The 20,806-nt window shown below is 33.9% G+C and overlaps 1 protein-coding gene and 1 long non-coding RNA gene across 2 annotated transcripts; one reads left to right on the top strand and one right to left on the bottom strand.

Moving 5' to 3' along the window:
• The first annotated feature begins 480 nt into the window (after window positions 1-480).
• LOC106120087 (enolase-phosphatase E1) lies at window positions 481-12,854 on the top strand. The gene is made up of 7 exons (XM_013315267.1): window positions 481-722; window positions 6,680-6,835; window positions 7,027-7,169; window positions 7,777-8,036; window positions 8,361-8,509; window positions 9,843-11,267; window positions 11,828-12,854. Exons 1-6 carry the CDS (start codon window positions 624-626, stop codon window positions 11,256-11,258), a joined length of 2,223 nt encoding a protein of 740 aa, XP_013170721.1. The 5' UTR covers window positions 481-623; the 3' UTR covers window positions 11,259-11,267; window positions 11,828-12,854.
• Window positions 12,855-12,957: 103 nt separating this feature from the next.
• Window positions 12,958-18,757, bottom strand: LOC106120092 (uncharacterized). The gene is made up of 3 exons (XR_001227986.1): window positions 18,628-18,757; window positions 18,027-18,180; window positions 12,958-14,934 (listed from the first exon to the last, which is right to left on the bottom strand). It is a non-coding gene; the product is annotated as an uncharacterized LOC106120092 (long non-coding RNA).
• Between the last annotated feature and the right edge of the window lie 2,049 nt (window positions 18,758-20,806).

Raw genomic sequence — 20,806 nt, 5'->3', positions numbered from 1 at the left:
CCTTAACTGTGTAATCTTATTTAACTCTAAAAACAAGAAATAATCGCTAAAAAATGTACTGGGTGTGGACGTAAAATAAGGACCAATAATAGGCGATAAGAGTGTTATTGTGTAGTAAAATTGAAGAACAAATATAATGAGAACTCTTAATCAATATTAACTTCGCCTCTGTAACATTGACTTAAATATGTTCTGTAACAAAATATGTTTTACAAGTACCCGCATTTCTGAAACAAAACACATATTTTAACAAGAAATAAAAATAATACCCATATCTTTATTTTATATATTCAGATAACTGACTATTTATTTATTTTATAATAAAAATAATTTACTTAAAATATAAGTATGGCAATATTACAAGAAATTCAGAATGTTTAGAACACTGGAACAGCTGTATCCTTCCGTTTACTTGTCTCCTTCCCTCTTATGATTAATCCATAAGTTTGTTATCTCGTTCTCGCTTCAACCCGCACCCGCGCGTCCTTCAGCTCGTCGTGTATCTCGTTCAATCAATGCTTTTTTTCTGTGGTGTGGGGTAGTTGTGTGGCGTGGACGAATTTCTAGTCGAATAAAATTAAATATCTTAACAAAGTACACCTGATATAGGTTGTACATATAAAATGGCGAATGAACTTAAGGAAATTACTGATATCGTTAAAAAATGCAAAATCTTGCTTTTGGACATCGAAGGGACAACAACATCGATCAGCTTTGTTAAGGTAGGTCTGAAAATTGGCCGGCCGGTGTTTTGTTTCAACATGTGTTTTTTCTGTTATTTTAGTTAATTAAGCACGTTGTGTTTGTTGAATAATACAGTTTGGGTGCCAAATACTACTCCGGATTAAGTAGGGTGTGTAAAATGTCGCATTTCAAGATTCGCAACATGGAGGACGAAATCAAAATGGTCCCCTTTCCAGTGCTCTCATTGTCTGATTTCCGAGTGTCGTGTTCATATAATATATTAAATCAATTATAGAATAATTATTTATTCAGAGCTTCACCAAATCTTATTTTAATTTTCGATTTATTTTAACGTTCTATTGCAAATCTTTTGTACTTAATTGCTGTATTAAACAACAACGAAATTAATTAAAAGATCATAGTTTGTTTTGTGAAAATTTTGCATAAATATGGAAAAGCGTAAAACAATCCATCAAGTAAAACTCAATACCGGTACAAACAGCTGTTTGAAGCAGCTGGCAGTTAAAAAAATGTGGAACATTTAACTGTCTTGACTGAAGAGACGTTGAGACATCTATACCTATCTCGGTCGCACTCGTGTGAAATATTAAAACACGAAAGAGATGAATAATGTAGGGAATGTTGCATGCAATGCCTTGATAATTTTAAAGGTATGCTGTACTTTAAGCTCGAGCTTTGATACTACAACTTTTATTTACTACTTTCATTTTTTATAAGTTTTTTTTTAAGTGGGCGTAAAATATTGTTTATGCTAAAGTACATCGTACACACTTATTAATTTGTAGTTTAAAAACAATATTTTAAATTCTATACTACAATTTTACTAAAGCTTTAAAAGGGATTTTATTCTATTAATTAAGTAATCTAAAACAATGAAAATGTTCTATAACCACATTTACTTTAAGACATACTGTATTTAATTAATATTTAACTGTGTTTAGTATAATACTTAAACTTAAACACACCATTGACAAATCCATCAAATGATGTAACTTGATAAATATTATCTTAATTATTTCTTAAATTCAGAATTACATTAGCTTATTTTAATTTAAAATATATAAAATTAGCACCTCTTAGTTATGCTGTCACTTACCCTTAAACGGTAGAAATAATGTCAATGTTAGCTGTGCCAAATTTTATCAAGAGCCTTTGAGGCATTCCGGAGATACCTTCTAAACACTTCTACCTTCTAAAAACATCCGTCCAAATATTTATATTTATAATATTAGTTGCTTCAAAAGTTGCTATTTGTAGATAGATCTCTTGTGTCGGAGGCCAAGACCCAATTTGGGTTGATGCGCCAGCGGAGTAAGTAAGTAAGTATAATATTAGTAAGATTATATTATTACAACTTTCTACTTATTAATTGAAAGATAAATCAGAAGTAACTCATTAGGGGTAAGGTATTACCGTTAGTTATCAAGTGTAAGATAAATTCTTAACCTTTCTCTCTCTATGATTTAGTTAGTACATGGGTAAGTTTTTACTATTATTTAAAGTATTTTAATTATAAAATACATAATATATTTTGTGTACCTCTCGAACATGTCAGTGTTCGGATGTGTTGGGATATTGATATTCAAATAAAAAAATTTGGTTCATTTTTCATGCATTTTTTAGCTCATAGTATGAAGACGGTACATACATATCTTACTAACATGATAGATACAAATGTTTGGATGGATGTTTGTTGCAAGGTAACTCCGGAACAGCTCAACAGATCTTGATGAGATTTGGCACAGATGTAGAGCATAGCTGGAATAACATATAGGCTACTAATTAACTTTTTTTTTATTTTTGCGAGGCTGGAGTCGCAGGCGACAGCTAGTTACAATATAATTCGTTTGGTGTTAAATTTAAATCGTATTTATAGCAAGATGTAGCTTACTGTTAGCATTCGGAGTAACATCTCTCCCTCTCGTCCTAAATACAACAGGCCCATTTATTATGGACCCCAAAATTCTCCCGTTCGTCTCGTAGGTATAAGCCGGTTTGTAAAGCGAATTTTGTTACCTATTTATTGGAAAAGGTACTTAAAACCAAAGAGATAAGACTTACATTTGTTCGCACAGAGTACTTCGACCCTTGACGTTTATTTTACAAGTAATCTTATAGTATTCCTTGATATTGCTTTTTGCGAATTAATTAAAAAAAATGTTTTTGTACATAAGATTCTTGATGGTAGATAATATAGTAAAACAGAATAAAGCATTAGTTTAACAAAGCGTACTTATTATTTTCGCAACATTAATTCGTACGTTTTTAGAACGTCTAATTTTTCTAGTGGCTATAAACGATTATTGCTTCAGATTTCTCTTGCATTCATGGTAAAGATATTTCTTTAAAATAAATGCGTATGATGGATGGATGTCTGTTAGTAGGTATCTCTAGTACAGCGGCAAGGATCTCTCTGAAATTTGACTTATATTTAGAACATAGTCTGGAAGAACACATAGGCTACTAATTATTTTTTTATTACGCGGACAGAGTTGCGGTCTACAACTAATTAAATTATTTTTGATATATTTAGGAAAATAATTGAAATCAACTATACACATTAAATACTTAGGTAATCCAGTCCAGTCCAGTGAACTCGATCATACGAGATAAGCAATAAATTCTAAAATTACTTAGTTGTGTTTTCGTTCTCTGTTGGGTTCTTAGCCAAAGAAAATAGGATCGATTGTACTGTTTTTTTAATTGTATCCATACCTAATTAAACAATACAAGATAACAAAAGTCTAAAGCTTTAATTCCCGTCTCTGTCTGTACCACTATAAGTGAAAAAGATAATTTAATTTTTTTTTATTTGGAAACTGCTTTGCAAGTTTACCTGCAATATACTATAGAATTCCTTTGTTAATTCATTGAAAGTGACCGTGATTTTTTGCGACTCTCCTTCATTATATCGTGTCCCGTATCCATTCTTGTTTCGACATTCATCTGTTATTATTTGCCAACGTACCGGAGTAAGAAAGTTTGTTGTAGCTAAAAGATTTTATAAACCAATTATATGTGCATCAGAACTATGGTCAAAATATTTTTGGTGGTATGTAAATAAAATACGTTGTTGGTATGTTGAAATAAGCTCTCAGTAGAGCTTTATCTTTATTAGTGACTGATACAGGCTCATCCCTAACTTTTTTTTATGGCATTGTAAAAAAAAATTCGTCGAAGTATCGCCTTTTGTATCTTTGTGTTCATTTGTTTACGGATTCCGATGAAATTTTTCTGTTAAAAGGTAATTTACCCGATGGTTTTTTTGTAGATTTAACAGGTTAAAACCTTGAAAAATATCGCTACCTACTTTACTAGCCTATTATTTTACACTAAGCTAGCTTTTATCCTTGACTTGTCCGCGTGGAATAAAAAAAACGTAATTATTACCCTATGTGTTCTTACAGACTATGCTACACCAATATGCCAAATTTCATTGAGGTCTGTTTAGCGGTTCTGAAGATACCTTGCAACAAACTTCCATCCATCCATCGAAACATTTGCATTTATAATGTTAGTAAGATTTGAATTCTCAATACTAATTCCCTATAGTATAGGTTTAGTATAAAATCGACATCTGTGTGTTTGATGTTCGGATAAATTAGATTTTGTACATAAATAGTCAGGAACAAATCATTATACATAATGAGGTCCCGTTTGCGAATTATCCAGCGAAACGGCAATATAATTGGAGCAGATAGAGTGCACAATGCGTCTAGCCGGCCCTACTGGCGCGCCCGGGCCAACTATCCGGTTTGGATAGTCGCCCTGCCAGTTCGTTCACCTGCAAACCAATGCAGTTTCACCTCAGTCGCTTCGTGCTCGAATATGCTTAGTTTCTTTTCTCTTAACTAATAGTTAGCATCACTTTACACTATTAAACTTATTAAAATAGAGTCATTGATTCTTTAAATTGTCACAGAATATTGCTGCAAATTTCTCCTCGCAAAATATTTTTTCTCGGCTGTATTTTAGAATTTTAGACGTTTTTGTTCTATAATTATATATGTATTTGTAAATTTAAGTTTAATTCCTTGAATATAGCGCGAAAACAGCGCACCTATCCTTTGAGGATATTCATTTCTATTACATATTACTACGACTCACAAATTACTGCATTCATTTTTTTTCAAAGGTTAAACCCTAGCTACAGAACATATTTCATACATACCTTGACGTAATTCCAAGCAATTAAGCACTTGATCGTTTATTGTCTCTGAGTTCATGATCGTTCAATACATTGTAATGTAACTAATATTCGCATAACCTGCAATAAAACCTGATTGTTCACCACCTCATCACCTGGTTTATCAACACCTCTCAATCTATGTAACTCTATTAATCTTTAATATCAATGCCGTAGTCATAGTTTCATGATTCTAAAATTAACCCATTTTTAAAATTATTTAAAGTATCGTTTTGCCGGGACTTCTGGTCAAGCATCCTTTAAGGGCTTGTGATTGAAAGTCTGTTCTTCGTTTTTTTTTTGTTTCTAGGAGACAAATATTCAAATAATTTTTATTTATACAAACGGATGTACCGTTGGCATTTCAATATCTTGAGTGAAAATTTTACCTGTTAAATAATTGGATACAAGATTTCACCAGGTAAAGACTTCCCCGCGAAATTTCCGAGAAAGGTCTACCGAGAGTGGGTACTTCTTGGAAATGTGTTCCCTTTACGTCAAATACGCAGGCTTGCTTTATTGATCGCACCGTCTACACGTGTCTACATAGCGGTGAACTCATAAATTAATAATGTTAACTTCATATATATAAGTTGTATATCAGTCATTAAATCGTGACTTAACAGTACTTTAGTGTAGATTTACTAAACTATTACTTAAGGATTGTAAGTTGTAGTAATTACTAGTAAGTAATTAAGTTGTGAATTAAAACGCCAATAGCTTATTGCCAAGTAATTTTATTCAACATTGTCTTAAATACATAAGCCATAATCATGATTTTTTTTTATTTTATAGAATAAATTCACACAGCACTTTTTTTGACATACTTTTTTTTCCTTTCCCAATTATAATTCAGGATAATCCAAGCAGTTTCGAATATATGCGTACAGCCGTGGTATAATCCCAGACCCGTTTCTATCCGTATAGAAGCTGGATAATACCTGTGCGATTCTCTATTTTTATACTTCTTGTTGCTGGAATGTCGCCTTTAGTTTTGTATGCAGTACCCTGACTTATTAGGATCGGTTAGCTATACCTATATCCGTTCTTTTTGTATCTATTCTCTAGAAAAGAACATGTTTATATAATTACTGGTATCTACACAAATTGGAATATCTAAATGCGAAGTCTTCAAAGGTATTTGTCATAGGAAGTCATTCAAGGAAGGAATACAAACGGACTAACGAGTACATCTGATCACTTAGAGACATCATTGTCTCTGAAATGTTCGGTATGATAAGTAAGAGATGGTTAAAGATTATTCCTATCACATTTGGGTCTTAGTTTAAGAGCTGGTACGTCATATGACTTATGTATAAAAGCTTAAAACCCTACGGAATTAAGTATGTATCCACTTTACAACTTTGTGTTTGTATAAGTAACCATTTGCATCGTGTTTGTGTATAAATTTGCAAGTTTTTGTGCCGGCGTTTGTTATTCATGCAACTTAGCAATGGGTACGGCGACAGGTCGTCGTCCGCGCGGGTCACGGTCTCTTATCCCAGTTGTAACCGATATCCATTGAACTGGATATTTACGAATGCGAATTCTAGAGTTGTAAGTAGTTGTTATAAGTAGACCAATTATTTCGTAGAATTGTCGTAGTTTGTGAAGCCATGAGGGCAGTTTATGTCTCCTAGGTCGTGCGGATGTCCAGGGTAGAGTCCCGGTTACTTAGGAAATCCTAGAACTCTTCGAGGATGGCTTTAGTGTTTCTACTTGAGAATCAAGGCAGGGTGTCATATGAAGAATTTCATCTCGTCTCATATAATGTTATATTTGTTTCAGGATAAGTTATTCCCGTACGCGGAGGAGAAGGTGCAGCAGTTCCTGGAGAGCCAGTGGGATGTTGCGGAGGTGAAGACGGCGGTGGACGCGCTGCGGCAGCTGGCGCTTGAGGACAAGGAGAGCAGTGTCGATGGAGTCGTCGCTATACCCGGAGAGGTAAGTTTGTATGAGTTTTGTCTGTGAACAGGAAAAAATAAAACTACATAAACTACAAAAATAAGTGAAAATGTGCCTAATGAATTGAAAAAAGACTTCTATTTTAACCTTGATGGAATCATCACTTAACGTTAAGTGGTGGTCGGATGTTAGAATATATATTTAACGTATGTTTGTGTGAGAATTGCCAGGATGCGACAAAGGAGGAGCAGATCGAAGGGTTGGTGAAGAGTGTCAAGTGGCAGATGTCCGCTGATCGAAAGGCGGGGCCGCTCAAGCAGCTGCAGGGTCTTATCTGGAAGCAGGGCTATGATAGCGGCGATATTAAGGGACAGTAAGTACAGACCATTTCACATTTATGTTCCGACTGCTGTGACATTTTTATTGAATTATATTGTTTGTCTCCATTTTTTCAAAGAGAATGAGAGGGATAAGAGACACTGCAGACAAAACCTACAATCATTTATATTTAGTAGGTTACTAAATACATTATGGTAATAAACGGTGTATATTTCATTTAATTAAGGTAATTTATGTTTAATACGATGTTTAAAAAGGAAGTATAGTTTGTTTACAAAGTCAACAAGTGATATAATTTAAATGTCGTAAAGTAGTAATGAAATGTTATCACGCGAGTCATGGTCACGGACATTCGAATATGCGTGTGTTAAATACGCTTTAAATTTTATTTTACACATTTTATTATCTACAACTCATATTACGAGAATCGATTTGCCAAAGTCATTTTAATGTTAGCTGTCGCAAGTGACTTCGTCCGCGCGCAATTTAAAAAAAAAACATGATTAGTAGCCTATGTTTCTTCCAGACTATGTTCTACATCTATGCCAAATTTCCGCGAGATAAATGCAGCCGTTCTAGAGATACCTTCTGACAAATATCTATTAAAATAAGTATGAAAGTCATGTAATTAAACATTCCAGTGTATACGACGATGTATCAGCGGCCCTCGAGCAATGGAAGTCCGTCGACGGTCAGAAAGTATACATCTACTCGTCGGGTTCAGTGCAGGCTCAGAAGTTGCTCTTCGGTCAGTCCCAGGCTGGAGACCTGCTGCCATATATTGAAGGTCACTTCGATACAGCAGTGGGCGCGAAGCAAGAGCCCGCCAGCTACACTGCGATCGTCGAGAAGATCGGCTGCAAACCTGATGAAATACTCTTCCTTACTGATATTGTTAAAGGTACATTTAGATGTTTTTGAGTTGGTCATTTTTGAAAAGAAACACCATACATTCTTACATTGCAGTATACTTCACTATGGCTTTTATTTTGAGTCACGTGTCATATTCTAGTCATCGCTTTATATGTATATGTTAGCGATTTAAGGGTCCCGGAGAAGAGAGGAAAAAGGTTTTTTTATCATTGAGGGGTCGTCTATTAATCATGCGATCTTTGCCGAATTTTTGACCCCCATTCTGCCAACAAAAATCACATGTATTTTTATGGTGCAAAGTATTATGTAACTTTTTAAAATGTTATTAAGAATATACTGTGAATGTGTACAGAGGCGGAGGCAGCTCGCAGTGCGGGTCTGCACGCGGCGCTGGTGAGCCGCGAGGGCAACGCGCCGCTGCCCGCGGAGGCCGGCGCCGCATTCACCGTGCTGCACAGCCTCGCGCAGCTCGCCTCCAACAAGCGCAAGACTGAGCCGCAGGTGCTACACTAGCGCACTATACTTTTTACTCGCCCTTTACTTATGGTGTAGGGGGGGGAGGGGGTAGCTTATAAATATCCTTTTCAGAGGAAAGGGTTATATGGGATTTGACCCAAAACCCCCTCGGAGACCAATCTCAAAGGAACAACCAACATAAATAGTTATTAATGGCCTACTACACTCAATATTTGGTCTCTGGGTTTACTTGTGTCTGAGCGTATAAAACTCGCTTTTTTAATTATTTCTTTTTTACAACTTAATTTTTTGACTACATATTATACTTTATGTATTTATCTCACCTATAAAATGTGTAAAATAATGCAATGTAATAATTCAGTTAGTAGATGTAGCGCTTATGTATTTATTAGAAATTATTTATTTGAATGTCACTTGCATGTTTTTTGGCTTATTCGGCTCCTTCAGTATAATCACTAGTGTAAATAACTTTCAATAACATAAATAAAGTTAAGAAAAGAGTACCACGCGATGAGTACATTATTGAGGTCTTCAAAAATATTGGTGGCTCGGAACATCGCACACAAGTGATCGAGCACCCAAAATATTTGAAAACACCTATACAATGTTTTGTTAGAAATAAAACAATATATAATAAGGTTTGTTAAAGGGAAATTAACACTGCTTTTTAAATAGTCGATTTCTAAGGTGATGGGATTGTAATTTAAAATATACATATAGATATATTTCTTAACATTGTCTAAAATAACTAATAGCTATAAAATTATTTTCAAATATGTGTTTAAAAAATTAACATCAAAAAGTTCTTGGCCAAGATAAGATGTGATAAGATTAATATTCAATGTTTTCTTGCAAAATTATGTATTCAAAGTTTGTCTTATTATGATTTTGTCATGTTTGGTGAAAGATGTTCTTAAATTGCGAGCTTAATATTCAATTTTATAGAGTAGTAGATTCTCTTACGTAGGTAGTAGTACAATGAAAATCATACCTTTTTTTATAAATATGTTAACTTTTTTCGCAACTTTTTTGACAGATGATTTGTAGACGAATTGGAAATTTGATTAATAAAGTTTATTTTTTATTATTGTTTATTTCTTTGCATGTTTTACTTTTGCCATTTTAACCAACGTGTTTAATTTTCTCCCTCAAACTAACTTCGTACGTAGTCGATATGCTGTTTAGAGGAAATTGAATAAACTTCACTTTTTATAATAGTCATATACAGTTACATAGTTTTTTACGCTAAGGCCCTGTTTACAAATAATAATAAATTTGTTGTTTGTAAGAATAGATGTCATTATTTTATAGATATAAAAAATATATAATAACTAAATTGTTCTGTTATACGTTTCAGGAAGAACTACCCTCTAAGATTGCGAAAACTGACAACGAAGACGATGTTAAGAAATTAACAGACACTAAGCCTGCCGAAACGAAAAACGAAGAGCCAGTAACTGAGGCGGCGGAAAAAATGGAAGTGGAAGAATCTGCACCCGCAGAAGAAACTAAGGAAGTCAAAGCAGATGAAAAGAAAGAAGAACCTAAACCCGACGTGGTAGAAACTATTGTTGAAGAAGTTACTGACGCTAATGTAACAGATATTCCTATTGCTGATGTAGAACCCATTATTGACGAACAAGTTGAAAAGACTGACGAGACTGTTGAAAAAATGGAAACTGATTCTGCTGAAAAAGAAGAATCAGCAACAACTGTGCCAAAAGAAAAAGAAGATAAAGTTGAGACTGAAGTAGAGAAGAAGCCAAAGGAGCCAGCTCCTAGCGTTGAAGAATCCCCGCCTACTGTTATCACAGAAATTGAAGACGTAACCAATGATAAAGCTCTTGGAGATGCTGAAGAAATTATTGATGATATCGAACCAGTAGTAGAAGAACCAACTTCCACTGAAGATATGGAGGTATTACAAAGTGCTGGTGAAGTACTGGAAAAGGAATGTGATGAGATATTATCAAAAGTTCAAAACGTCACTAATCTAGACACAATACCCGTGAAACCTTTACTTACTCCTATCACCGAGGAAACCATGGAAACGTCGACTTTAGATAACGACATTGTTGATAGAATATTGGATACAGAAATAGATCTTGAAATGAAAAAATGTGACGCTGACGAGGGTAAAGAAGCAGCTGAAACAAAATCATCGACAGAAACAAAGACAGAAATCGTACAAGAGAAAGCACCAGCTTCTGTAGAGGATAGTAATGCTGAATCTACAAAGATTCCAGAAGAGAAGGTAACCGAAACTAAGAAAGAAGATAGCAATGAAAAAAGCACAGACAAAGAGGTACCAGATGTTAGTAAAACGGAGACAAAAGATGAAAGTAAAAAGGAAGAAACAAAGACAACTGGAACTGAGAATGACGCGGCACCAGATGTACCTGCAGAACAGAAGTTACCTGAGATAAGCCCAGACAATGATACAAAAGTTGCTGTGGAATCGAAAGACAATGCTGTAGTGGAGGAAGTCAAGGCGGAGACCGAAACAGTCGAGACACAACTTAATGGCAAAACTAATGGAGAAACTGAGGTAAGTTTGAATGGTGACGCTAGCAAAGATGAGGAACTAAGTTCTCGATTGTCAGCCGAGAACGGTAAGAAGGAGGAAGTAAATGGTTCTAACGGGGACGCTGTGGCTACTGAAAAAGTGGAAGAGGAAAAGAAAGTAGAGGCCGAAGTATCCGATATCAAAGTGAAGACAGTGCCCACCGAGGAGACCCGCAACGATCCTATAGAACAACCTACGGAAGCGTAAAATAGTGAGGTAAGTCACCTACCTCTATATTTTGTTGCTATAATCAAATTAATTAGGGGATATTGATTGTTGCTAATTACGTAAAAAACTTAAAAAAGGTTTATGCGATTTACTGTAGGTTTCTAAGACCGAAATCTCCGTTTAAAACATGTTAATGACGATGAAAGGGATGACGATATGTTTATACAGACATTTTGGTCTCAGAAACCCACGTCATTACAAACAGTCCGATCAATATTTTATTATTCCTTTCAACAAAATTTAAGCATATTATATTATCAATAACTTTTTAATGCATTGTTTATATTTTAATATGAGAAACAAAGTTGCTGGGTTTCACTAGAGTTTAGCACACTACAGGTTTTAGCTAACGATGGATACTGCGTAAAGGTTCGTGTCCATTGACCCGCACCGGACGCACCGCACACACAGCTCGGACCGATTTTATTTTGCCACGAAAGACAGCATTTATGAAGGAGTTCGTTGCGGGCGGTACGTCTGGCGCGGGCCAATGGACACGTACCTTTAAACATTTCCAATTTTTAAACAATGCCTTTTTGTGATTCCAGTGCGGCACACATTCTGCAGAGCGTCGTAGCGTTGGCTCACATCAGATTGTCAAGACTGAGGTTTTGCTTCCACGCTCACGGACATCATTTCCTAGTTCTATGTAATACGTGTATTGAGATTCACCGTGTACCAGCGCGGCGACCGTCTCGTACATTGTACACTCCTATCTACTATACTACAACCCCCCACACGACACCCCCCCACCACCCCCATAAGTCCGCTTACTAAATATTACGCATATTCAATAATAATTAGTAAGTATAATTGAGTAAGTTATGTCTAAGCTATGTTTAAATTGTATTTAAAATTTGACTACTCACTATCTGATTTGTCTTAAACGTATTTAAGTTTATTTGACATTTTAAAATCAAGATAAGCTCCTAAACTTGACTGATATTTTGTGTTGTATATAACAAAAATTGAGCCTTTAATTTTACTACATTCACCAAAATAGGAAACTTCAAGTACTTAATGATTATAAATAGATTAAAAATTGTAGAAAAGATTCCTTTCAGTCAATATGAACATAAAAAAATGATTTATGTTGGACTTTGTTATCATAATGTCGAGCCGTTTATGACAAATCATTTAGTGTACGGTAATTTTCATATAAAATACCAGTATTTGTACTAGTTAGTATCATTTAGATGTAGTCGAGACATTTCATATTCTAATTATATTTTGAATCCGTTTTTATTTTTAGTCTGTAATTTGACATTTTTGTATATGCATTTTTGTATTCACTTATTTATAAAAAAGACATTCCTTAAAGTTCTATAAATACTAAATAACTGATTTAAATTGATGCCAAATTTGTTCAATATCTAAGAATTGCCCCAATAAATATGGTGGTTATATTTTAGGTTCGAATTATATGAAAGTTTGAAGCGCTAATCAGTTTTTAACACGATTAATTAAATACATAATATTAAGTAGAATTAAATTAGTATTTAAGCGGTCTCTTATACAAGACAAGTCGATTTGCTTTTAATTGCGTCAAGAAGGAAATTGAACGCCATAGTGTGTAAGCATCTTTATAGGGGTGACAGTGTACAAGTCTGTCATCGTTTGTATTTCACTTAGGTAAGATTAACTCTTAAGTATTAACTGTATTGTGATCTTATTTCTCTTTATATATTTACTGGATTTCCTTAAATGTTTTTCAACTGCCAAAAGGCTTGGGGTTTCGTTCGACGTTTCTCAGGGCTTCGAAGTGTGATATTGTTTGAAGACTGCAGTTTACTGTACATGGCTGTGTTTTTTTTTGTTGCTTAAATCTCAGTAGGAATGCACGATATTTGTCGTCTCGTATCCTACAATTCGATAGTAATAAAATCGATTTTTGTATGATTTTGTAAAACTAAACATTAAAATATAAATAGAGAAGAATGATATTTTAGTGCCAAAATGCAATTAACAACAAATGCTAATTAATTAGCTTTTATCTGGAAATATTAATTTAATAGGCTCGTTTATTAATTTCGGCTTAAATACGTGTTGAGAAATCGTATTGGTTTATGGAATCGACTAAAAAAAAAATATCGTGCATCCCTACTAAAGGTTGAGGTGGTTGGATTATTTTGATTGGTATAGTTGTGATCTGATATGACACTGCAACGGTTTCCATAACCCGTATCTCTCGTACATTGTTTCTTATTCTTCGTAAAAAACTGAGGTATGTTTCTGTACGGGCTTACGGTAGTAAAGATCAGGTTAAAATAAGTAGAATCTCATTGCTTAGGGAGTAAAATGTTATTTTTTAAATTATATTCATTCTGTCTGTATCGAAACAAAACAATAGTCTTTGAAACCTATATTTTGTTTAAGAACATTTCAAATTTATAGGTTATATACAAGAATTTCTTGATTTGAACACTTTGTGTTTTTCCGATTGACATACATATAAATAGTTATTACATATTACAAGCTTCAAGGTTATATTCGGTACGGAACAAGAGAAATAAGTCTGATTTATTTTTTTTGGATACATTTTATTTTATAATTATTTTTCAATTTTTTTGTATTTATTTTCCGTGAATTTGAAATAACGAAGCGCCTGTACAAAAATATATAGCTATCCCAATTTCCCAAAGAGAATGATTGCTAATCGCAATATATTCATGTACAGATGTTTCGTCATGAAAATGACTTATTGGTACAATACCCACTGTTGTGTAAGTTCTAAATTTATGTTCCTTTATACGTTTAGTTTTTAAGTTTATTTGTATGTTGGCTGCGTCGAACGAAACACAAGTCCTATGTTTAGACTGATTTTTTTTTATATATTCAATCGAATCCTCAGAAAATTGTAAGAAAATCATTTAATGTTTCAACTTTTGATTTTCATACATTGAGACTGGTTTACTGAGATGCTTAATTAATTGTATGTCTTCTATCGCCAAGTTCCTTTTTTTTGTATAAAACAAAACTCGAATAACACAATCGTGAAGTGTTTAATTATTAAGGATATCTTGATGCCGTTGAATTATAATGGATGTAGAATTCTTAATTGGTATTTCATTTATCTATACATAAAATTGTGATGATTAAAAACCCTGTGTTTATGTAATTGAATACATTTAGTAAATGAATAGTCAGTCTAAAAAGGTTACAAATATGATCTGATATTTTTTTGTGATACGAAACAAAATTATTCAGTATTTTCTGAGGTCGATAGTTACCACTGACTTCAGTCTCATTAAAAAAATAGAGATATGTAACAATATTACATACAAACTTGATATCAAAGGAATTTATGAAATTGATTACTTTTAAATTTTAAAGTAACCTGCGACCCCAAATCACCTGTTTTCGAAGTACTAACTGCATTTCAAATCATTTTTCTTGCAGTTGTAGACAGCAAAGTACCCTTGAAATAAAATATGTATCTTTCGCCGTTGATTTACACTGTTTTGGACAACTGTTTCAGTAGTAAAAAAATTCCAGCTTGATCCCTTCACGTGTCTTTGGGAAAAAGGGTCTTTACAGACAGACGTACTGACAACAAAGTGATCCTATAAGGGTTCCTTTTTTTTCCTATGTCGTACGGAACCCTAAAAACCACAATATGGTAAGTGTGTAACTACCAAGAAATGATTTACTAAACCTGTGAACAAAAAATATTCATGTTATGTTTAAATACACAAAAAGAAAATAATTCTATTCGCATTTCACAAAAACAAAACATGAAAATTAGAACCAAAGTAAAGACGAACTTTACGAACGATTCCGTCCGTGCTGAAAAAAAATATATACTATCCATTCTAGACTATTTTCTACATCTATGCCTAATTTCAACCTAATCCCTTTAGCTGTTGTGGAGATACGTAAGAAGTAAGATGCCATTTGCTTTAGACGGTGACTGCTGAACATCGTAAAATATATTGAAAATCTATAACATGAATAGGATTAAAAAAAATGGTAGATATCTGCAAAAATATATGTAAATACTTCATAATGTGCATGTAATTCTAATGTTTTAAGTACTCATGTAATTTTGAGAAGGTCGTAAGCTGTGAAACCAATTCTGCTCGGGCACATGAACCCGAGCGCTGTAATGCCGGAGGTTATGAATACAAAAGATATTGAAACAACATTGCGGTCGGGGAACGGAACGCAACGAGCGTGAACTGGCGCGCGCCAAACTGGGCTGCTATTCTGAACGATGAATATTTGTTTGCTGCCGATATATTTGACTATATTTAAATCAGTGTTAAAATATTCTAAGATACACATTTTCAACACAAAATTCGAAATGAAATGGGATTGAATACAAACTAAGTCATTACGTTTTTGTTTAACGCCATTTTGTGCACGGATTTTAGCTAATTTTTCTACGCCAGTTTATGTAGCTACTGTGTGCAGCAAAAGACATTTCTCATTCTATCATAGACGAGTGATCCACTTATATTGGTTTCGTGTACTTAGTCACTCGCGACCTACTATTTGTTTCACGTTTATTAAAACACTAGCTGTCGCCTGCGACTAGTAGTAGCCTATGTGTTCTTCCAGATTATGTTCTACATCTATGCCAAATTTCATCAAGATCCGTTCTAGCAATCCATCCATCCATCCATCTAAACATTGGCATTTATAATGTAACTTAGATAGCATGCCAAGGATATGAATTTTGTGTGCCTTATGAGAGAATGCATGGCCTTGGTAAGTATTCGATATTTCTCCGGGTGTTGACAATAAGTCCCGGACGTGTGACGTCAGAGATTCTTGTGCCCGCGCAGGCCGGTAGGTATGAATCATGCAATGGCGATGGTTGATGTGTCACCCGAGTCGCGTCCTCCGCGCTGCGCTCTTTACGATCCACAAACATTGAGATAATACCTACCTTCTCGGAATCTCGATATTGTGTTTATAACTAGAGTATCAAGCGATATGTATTGTGAATTAAACTATAACATTATCTAAAAATAAAATTTATACATTTAAACATGTGTGGACTAATTTAGATAAAAGCAATAATAGCCTTCAGGTAAGATTTAGATTTTCATGTTACTTACATACTTTGCTGCAGATAAAACAAGCTAAATAAAACCATATAAAACACAGTTCGTAGATTATTATAAAAATTACAATTCTTTCGTCTGCCAACAGATGGCGCTATTTAAAGTTTATCTTCTAACGCTAAATTTCATAATTCTCTGGTCACAAACATGATAGCAGCGCTGTAGTGTCACCGACATTATGCCACCTAGCCTGATGCAACGGCTGCGAAATGCTGATGAAGCTCCACGTTATGAGGAAAACAGACAGACAGACGCAAACATAGCCTTTTGCAACTACACTTCTAGATGAATATTTCTTAAAAACAAAATTATGGAACTAAGTTTCTTAGTATTCAATCTACCTTGATTGTGACGTAAATACTAAACTACATAACACATAAAAAGAAAACTTTTAAGATATTTCAAACATTTAACTTTACATAATAAGTGAAGAAAAAAATACGTAAATAATGATAAATTTTACGAAATGTTTTATAAATTTTTAAGGTAAATAAATTTTGGGTTGACGTAGCGTGGCTCCGTAGATAGTCAGTGGCCCTTGAGAGCTTAGGTCTCGGCGCGTACCCTTGCGTCGACCCTCCGACCTCTCGCCCTTGCATTCACCCTCCCTACTAGGGTTGCCAAAATTCTCGACATCATTATTTATTTCATTTGGGAAATAATTTTACTTCTTCTTTTTAGTCAGAACTAACTGCCGCCAACGACTCCGTCTGCACAAATCTAAGCCAAATTTCATCAAGACAATCCATCCATTCATCTAAAAATTCGCATTTAACTAATAAAACAATTGCGAATAATACAAAATATTTACTTTTAATATTAAGGGCGCTCGAATTTTTTTTTCATAAATTTTTCGTATCTAATTACCACTTCTTGGAATATATACTATAATTGAATTAGTACCCAGAGCAAAAATCTTAGTCAAACTGCAATATTTAAGATGTTTTTGGTATAAATTAATTTAGGCTAACGTAAACGACCTACATAGGCAAATAGGCGCAAGCACTTATATATAATAAGGTGTTGTTTTCGGCAAAATACAGACATATAACAATTTAAAAAACATAAGGAAAAAATTCAAAGATCTTCAAATGCGCCAACCCTACGATAGCCCATCTATCTAACAACGGCATAGAAATTACAAGCGAAGAGTAAATTGTTTTCAGGTACTAATGTTTATATTTTTATATAATATTATATCAACTGTTATTTGTGACCTCCATTTTATCTACCTCAAGCGAAGTACCTCGGCTTAAAATAAATATGTCACGGAGAACCTGCGCTTTACGATACTCTTGTAATATTCGAAAGGGGATTCTGGAAGTTAACATTTATAATATTAAAATTTCAGTACATAATAAATTGAACTTCTTACTTTTATTAAGATCCTTTTGAAACATATTTGATTCTCTTACCTACATCAATTATTATAAATTTACTAGTTGTCGCCCGCAACTCCGTCCGCGCGAGATTAAAGAATAGGTATATAGTAGCCGATTCTCAGATCTCAGTAGGTCTGAGTGAGGCCGTTTCGTAGGAGTATGGTAACTAATATTGTGACACGAGTATTTTATATACAAGATTTATCAAAATGTACAAAAGTAACTAAATATTTATATAGATAATTATGTACATAGATAAAATTACTATTGGTAATAATAAATAAATTCAATCTTACCCTAATTAGGACAGGCCTACGAGAGTAACTTGTGCTGCCGCGACCCCGATATCTCCACCCGCCCTGAGCAACCCCTTGGGGCGAAATACCCCCGGGTTACCATCCTAAGGGGCTGCTTCTTTCACCACATGAGATATTCCCTAGAGAAGTAAGCCTGAAGAAATAGTAAGAAAAAGTACAATATTTTCAATGAGTGCCTGCATATATTAATTTTAACTATTATAAATGCGAATGTTTAGATAGATAGATGGATATTTGTTAGAAGGTATCTCCAGAACATCTGTATGGATCTCGCTGAAATTTGGTATACATGTAGAACATAGTCTGGAAGCCACACAACACATAATTAAGTGTTGCTTTTAAACTCGCGCGAACGAAGTCGCGCGCGACAGCTAGTATACAATAGAATAGAAAAAAAGTGTTTCAATACCACGATTTACACAAAACTAAAAATTTCTAAAAAAAAAAGTTGTGTAACGGCTGTCATGTATCGATTATTTGCTTTGTGATAGTAACTGAATTGGCTTAATATATCCTGACGATGTACTCTTACATTTAAAAAGTAACAAAAATTGCGACGCGACGGAGTATCGCTGCCCACCTTTCTCCAACTCTATTCGGCGGCAAAGCAACGGGTTCGGTGTTCCCACAGCTTTCTAACTTTTTGTTTATCGACCTTATTCCACGTGTTGCGACTGCGTGTTTTGATTAGTTATGTTTGTTCCAAGAAAAGTCATCTAAAAAACAAACAAAGAAATAAATTAATAAATTACATGTTCTTTATTTTATTTAAGTAATTAAAAATAGGAAATTGAAAACAACAAAATATAAATGAATAATAACGATTTAAATTCTGAAATCATATAATCGGTGACCGTATTTCGTAAGAACTAACCAGATCAGAACAGCTGTGTACGTCCTCTTGTACCTATGTGCAAAGTAAGCAACAATCAATGAAGTGGTAGCAGCTTGTGAAGCAGGTCACAGATACATGATGACCAGGACCAGTTCGGAAATACTGTTATGTCAAAGAAGAATAAGTAGGTAACTTATTAGGTAAATTAGCTCATCAACTAAACGCTACCACTGAATTCTATTGAGGGCGGAAACAACTAACCTTGGATTTCCGAGGCTAAAATCCCCATTTAAAACATTTTTGTTTACTCTGTTTTGTCAAAGATGATAATATGTTTTATACAAGGATTTTGGTCTTAGAAATCCACTTTAAGGCAAAAGACAAGCCCGGTAGTTTTAATTTGCGTCGTTTAATTTTTGACACTGAATTTGTCTGTCTCTACAATCAGAAGTTGATTCTGTACCATGAGAACTTTTAACGATGAATATTCGAACGTAAATGTTTAATAACTTATCGTTATTATTTAACGATTCGTTTCTCATGGTAGAGGTGTAGCTGTTTTTCTGATGCGATCACAAACCGGTTGACCATCGGCGTAATGACGACTCCCAAGCTCCGCCGAGCTATACGTGAATGTCGAATTACTACCTACTTTGCATTATTAAGAATAGCGTTATAAGAAAAAACCCACTCGGTCTATATCCAGTAAGGTACAAAAATACAGCGCGATAATGATGAGTTTTAGACTCCTGAAACGAATGCACACAATATTGTTATCTCTATCTTTTGAAAGTCAATAAAAGGGACAATGATAATAATAATAGTTGGCGAAGAAAACCCATGGTAAATAAGAAATAATCTATGTCAATTGACCAAATAAACCATAGAAAAATCACGGATGTATTGAGAGAGACTTTGTGTTATGAACACAGCAGGTAAGGTAAAGTTTTATAATAACTAAGAACTACAACTTATTGTCATAACCCTGAGTTCACACCGTCGAAAACATCCACATAAAAACATTTTTAAAATAGTTGTTTACAATTTAAACGTTGCTTTATATAATTTGGCGGTTGTTAAATTCACGGCAACAGCGCCATCTGTTATTACAATAATGAATTGAACCAAAAACTCTTTTAATTATTTTTAATTTTTTTAGCAAAGGTTGATAAATGTACTGATTAGTCATTTGTTATTTTGAAAAAGTTTCTATATGTACATAGTGTAATTAAATAAGTTGCAGTATTCATTTCTCCAGTATGATAACATCAGTATTGCAGTTTTGCTGTCTGTGGCGAGATGTGTCACACGAGGAAAATCAGTATTCGAGTTATTGCGGTATATTACGATTGTTTAGAATGTTATATTAACAATTTTTAACATTTTATGTTAAATTTTAAGACAAAACTAAACTTGTGTAGTTTACAGAGTATGAACTAGCGATTAGGTTACTTTTTGCACTCATAAGATATCGCATATCGTAAAATACTCTTAGAATTCAAACCTTTACATCATTGAAACATGTTAGATGTCAGAGGAAAGTTGTTGGGTCGTCGACACCAGATGACGTTACATAACTGATGTTCAACCTAACGTTTTTATATAATTTTATTTATAATTATAATTTTAAGTACTAGCAATGTATTGTCAATTATTTTCGTTCGGAATCTTAATAAATAATCAAACAGCTTGTAAACATGAAAAGGAATAAAACTATGCATTCATTCCGAATATTCGAATAACACATTTAAATATATTATTATAATGCAATAGAAGAATTAAAATATTACATTTCATAGAGATTTATTTAAATTAAAGTTAAAAGTGTTAAAATTATTATATAAAAAAGAACGGTTTAAGAACACCGTTTCAATGACTGGTGGCGCCATCTATTATCAATAAAGAAAACTGGATATAACTGTAC

Source organism: Papilio xuthus, unplaced genomic scaffold (genome assembly GCF_000836235.2).
Source record: "Papilio xuthus unplaced genomic scaffold, Pxut_1.1 DF826961.1, whole genome shotgun sequence".
Taxonomy (NCBI): Eukaryota; Metazoa; Arthropoda; class Insecta; order Lepidoptera; family Papilionidae; genus Papilio; species Papilio xuthus.
The sequence above is the reverse complement of the archived record's forward strand: the minus strand, read 5'-3'. Positions and strand labels throughout refer to the sequence as shown.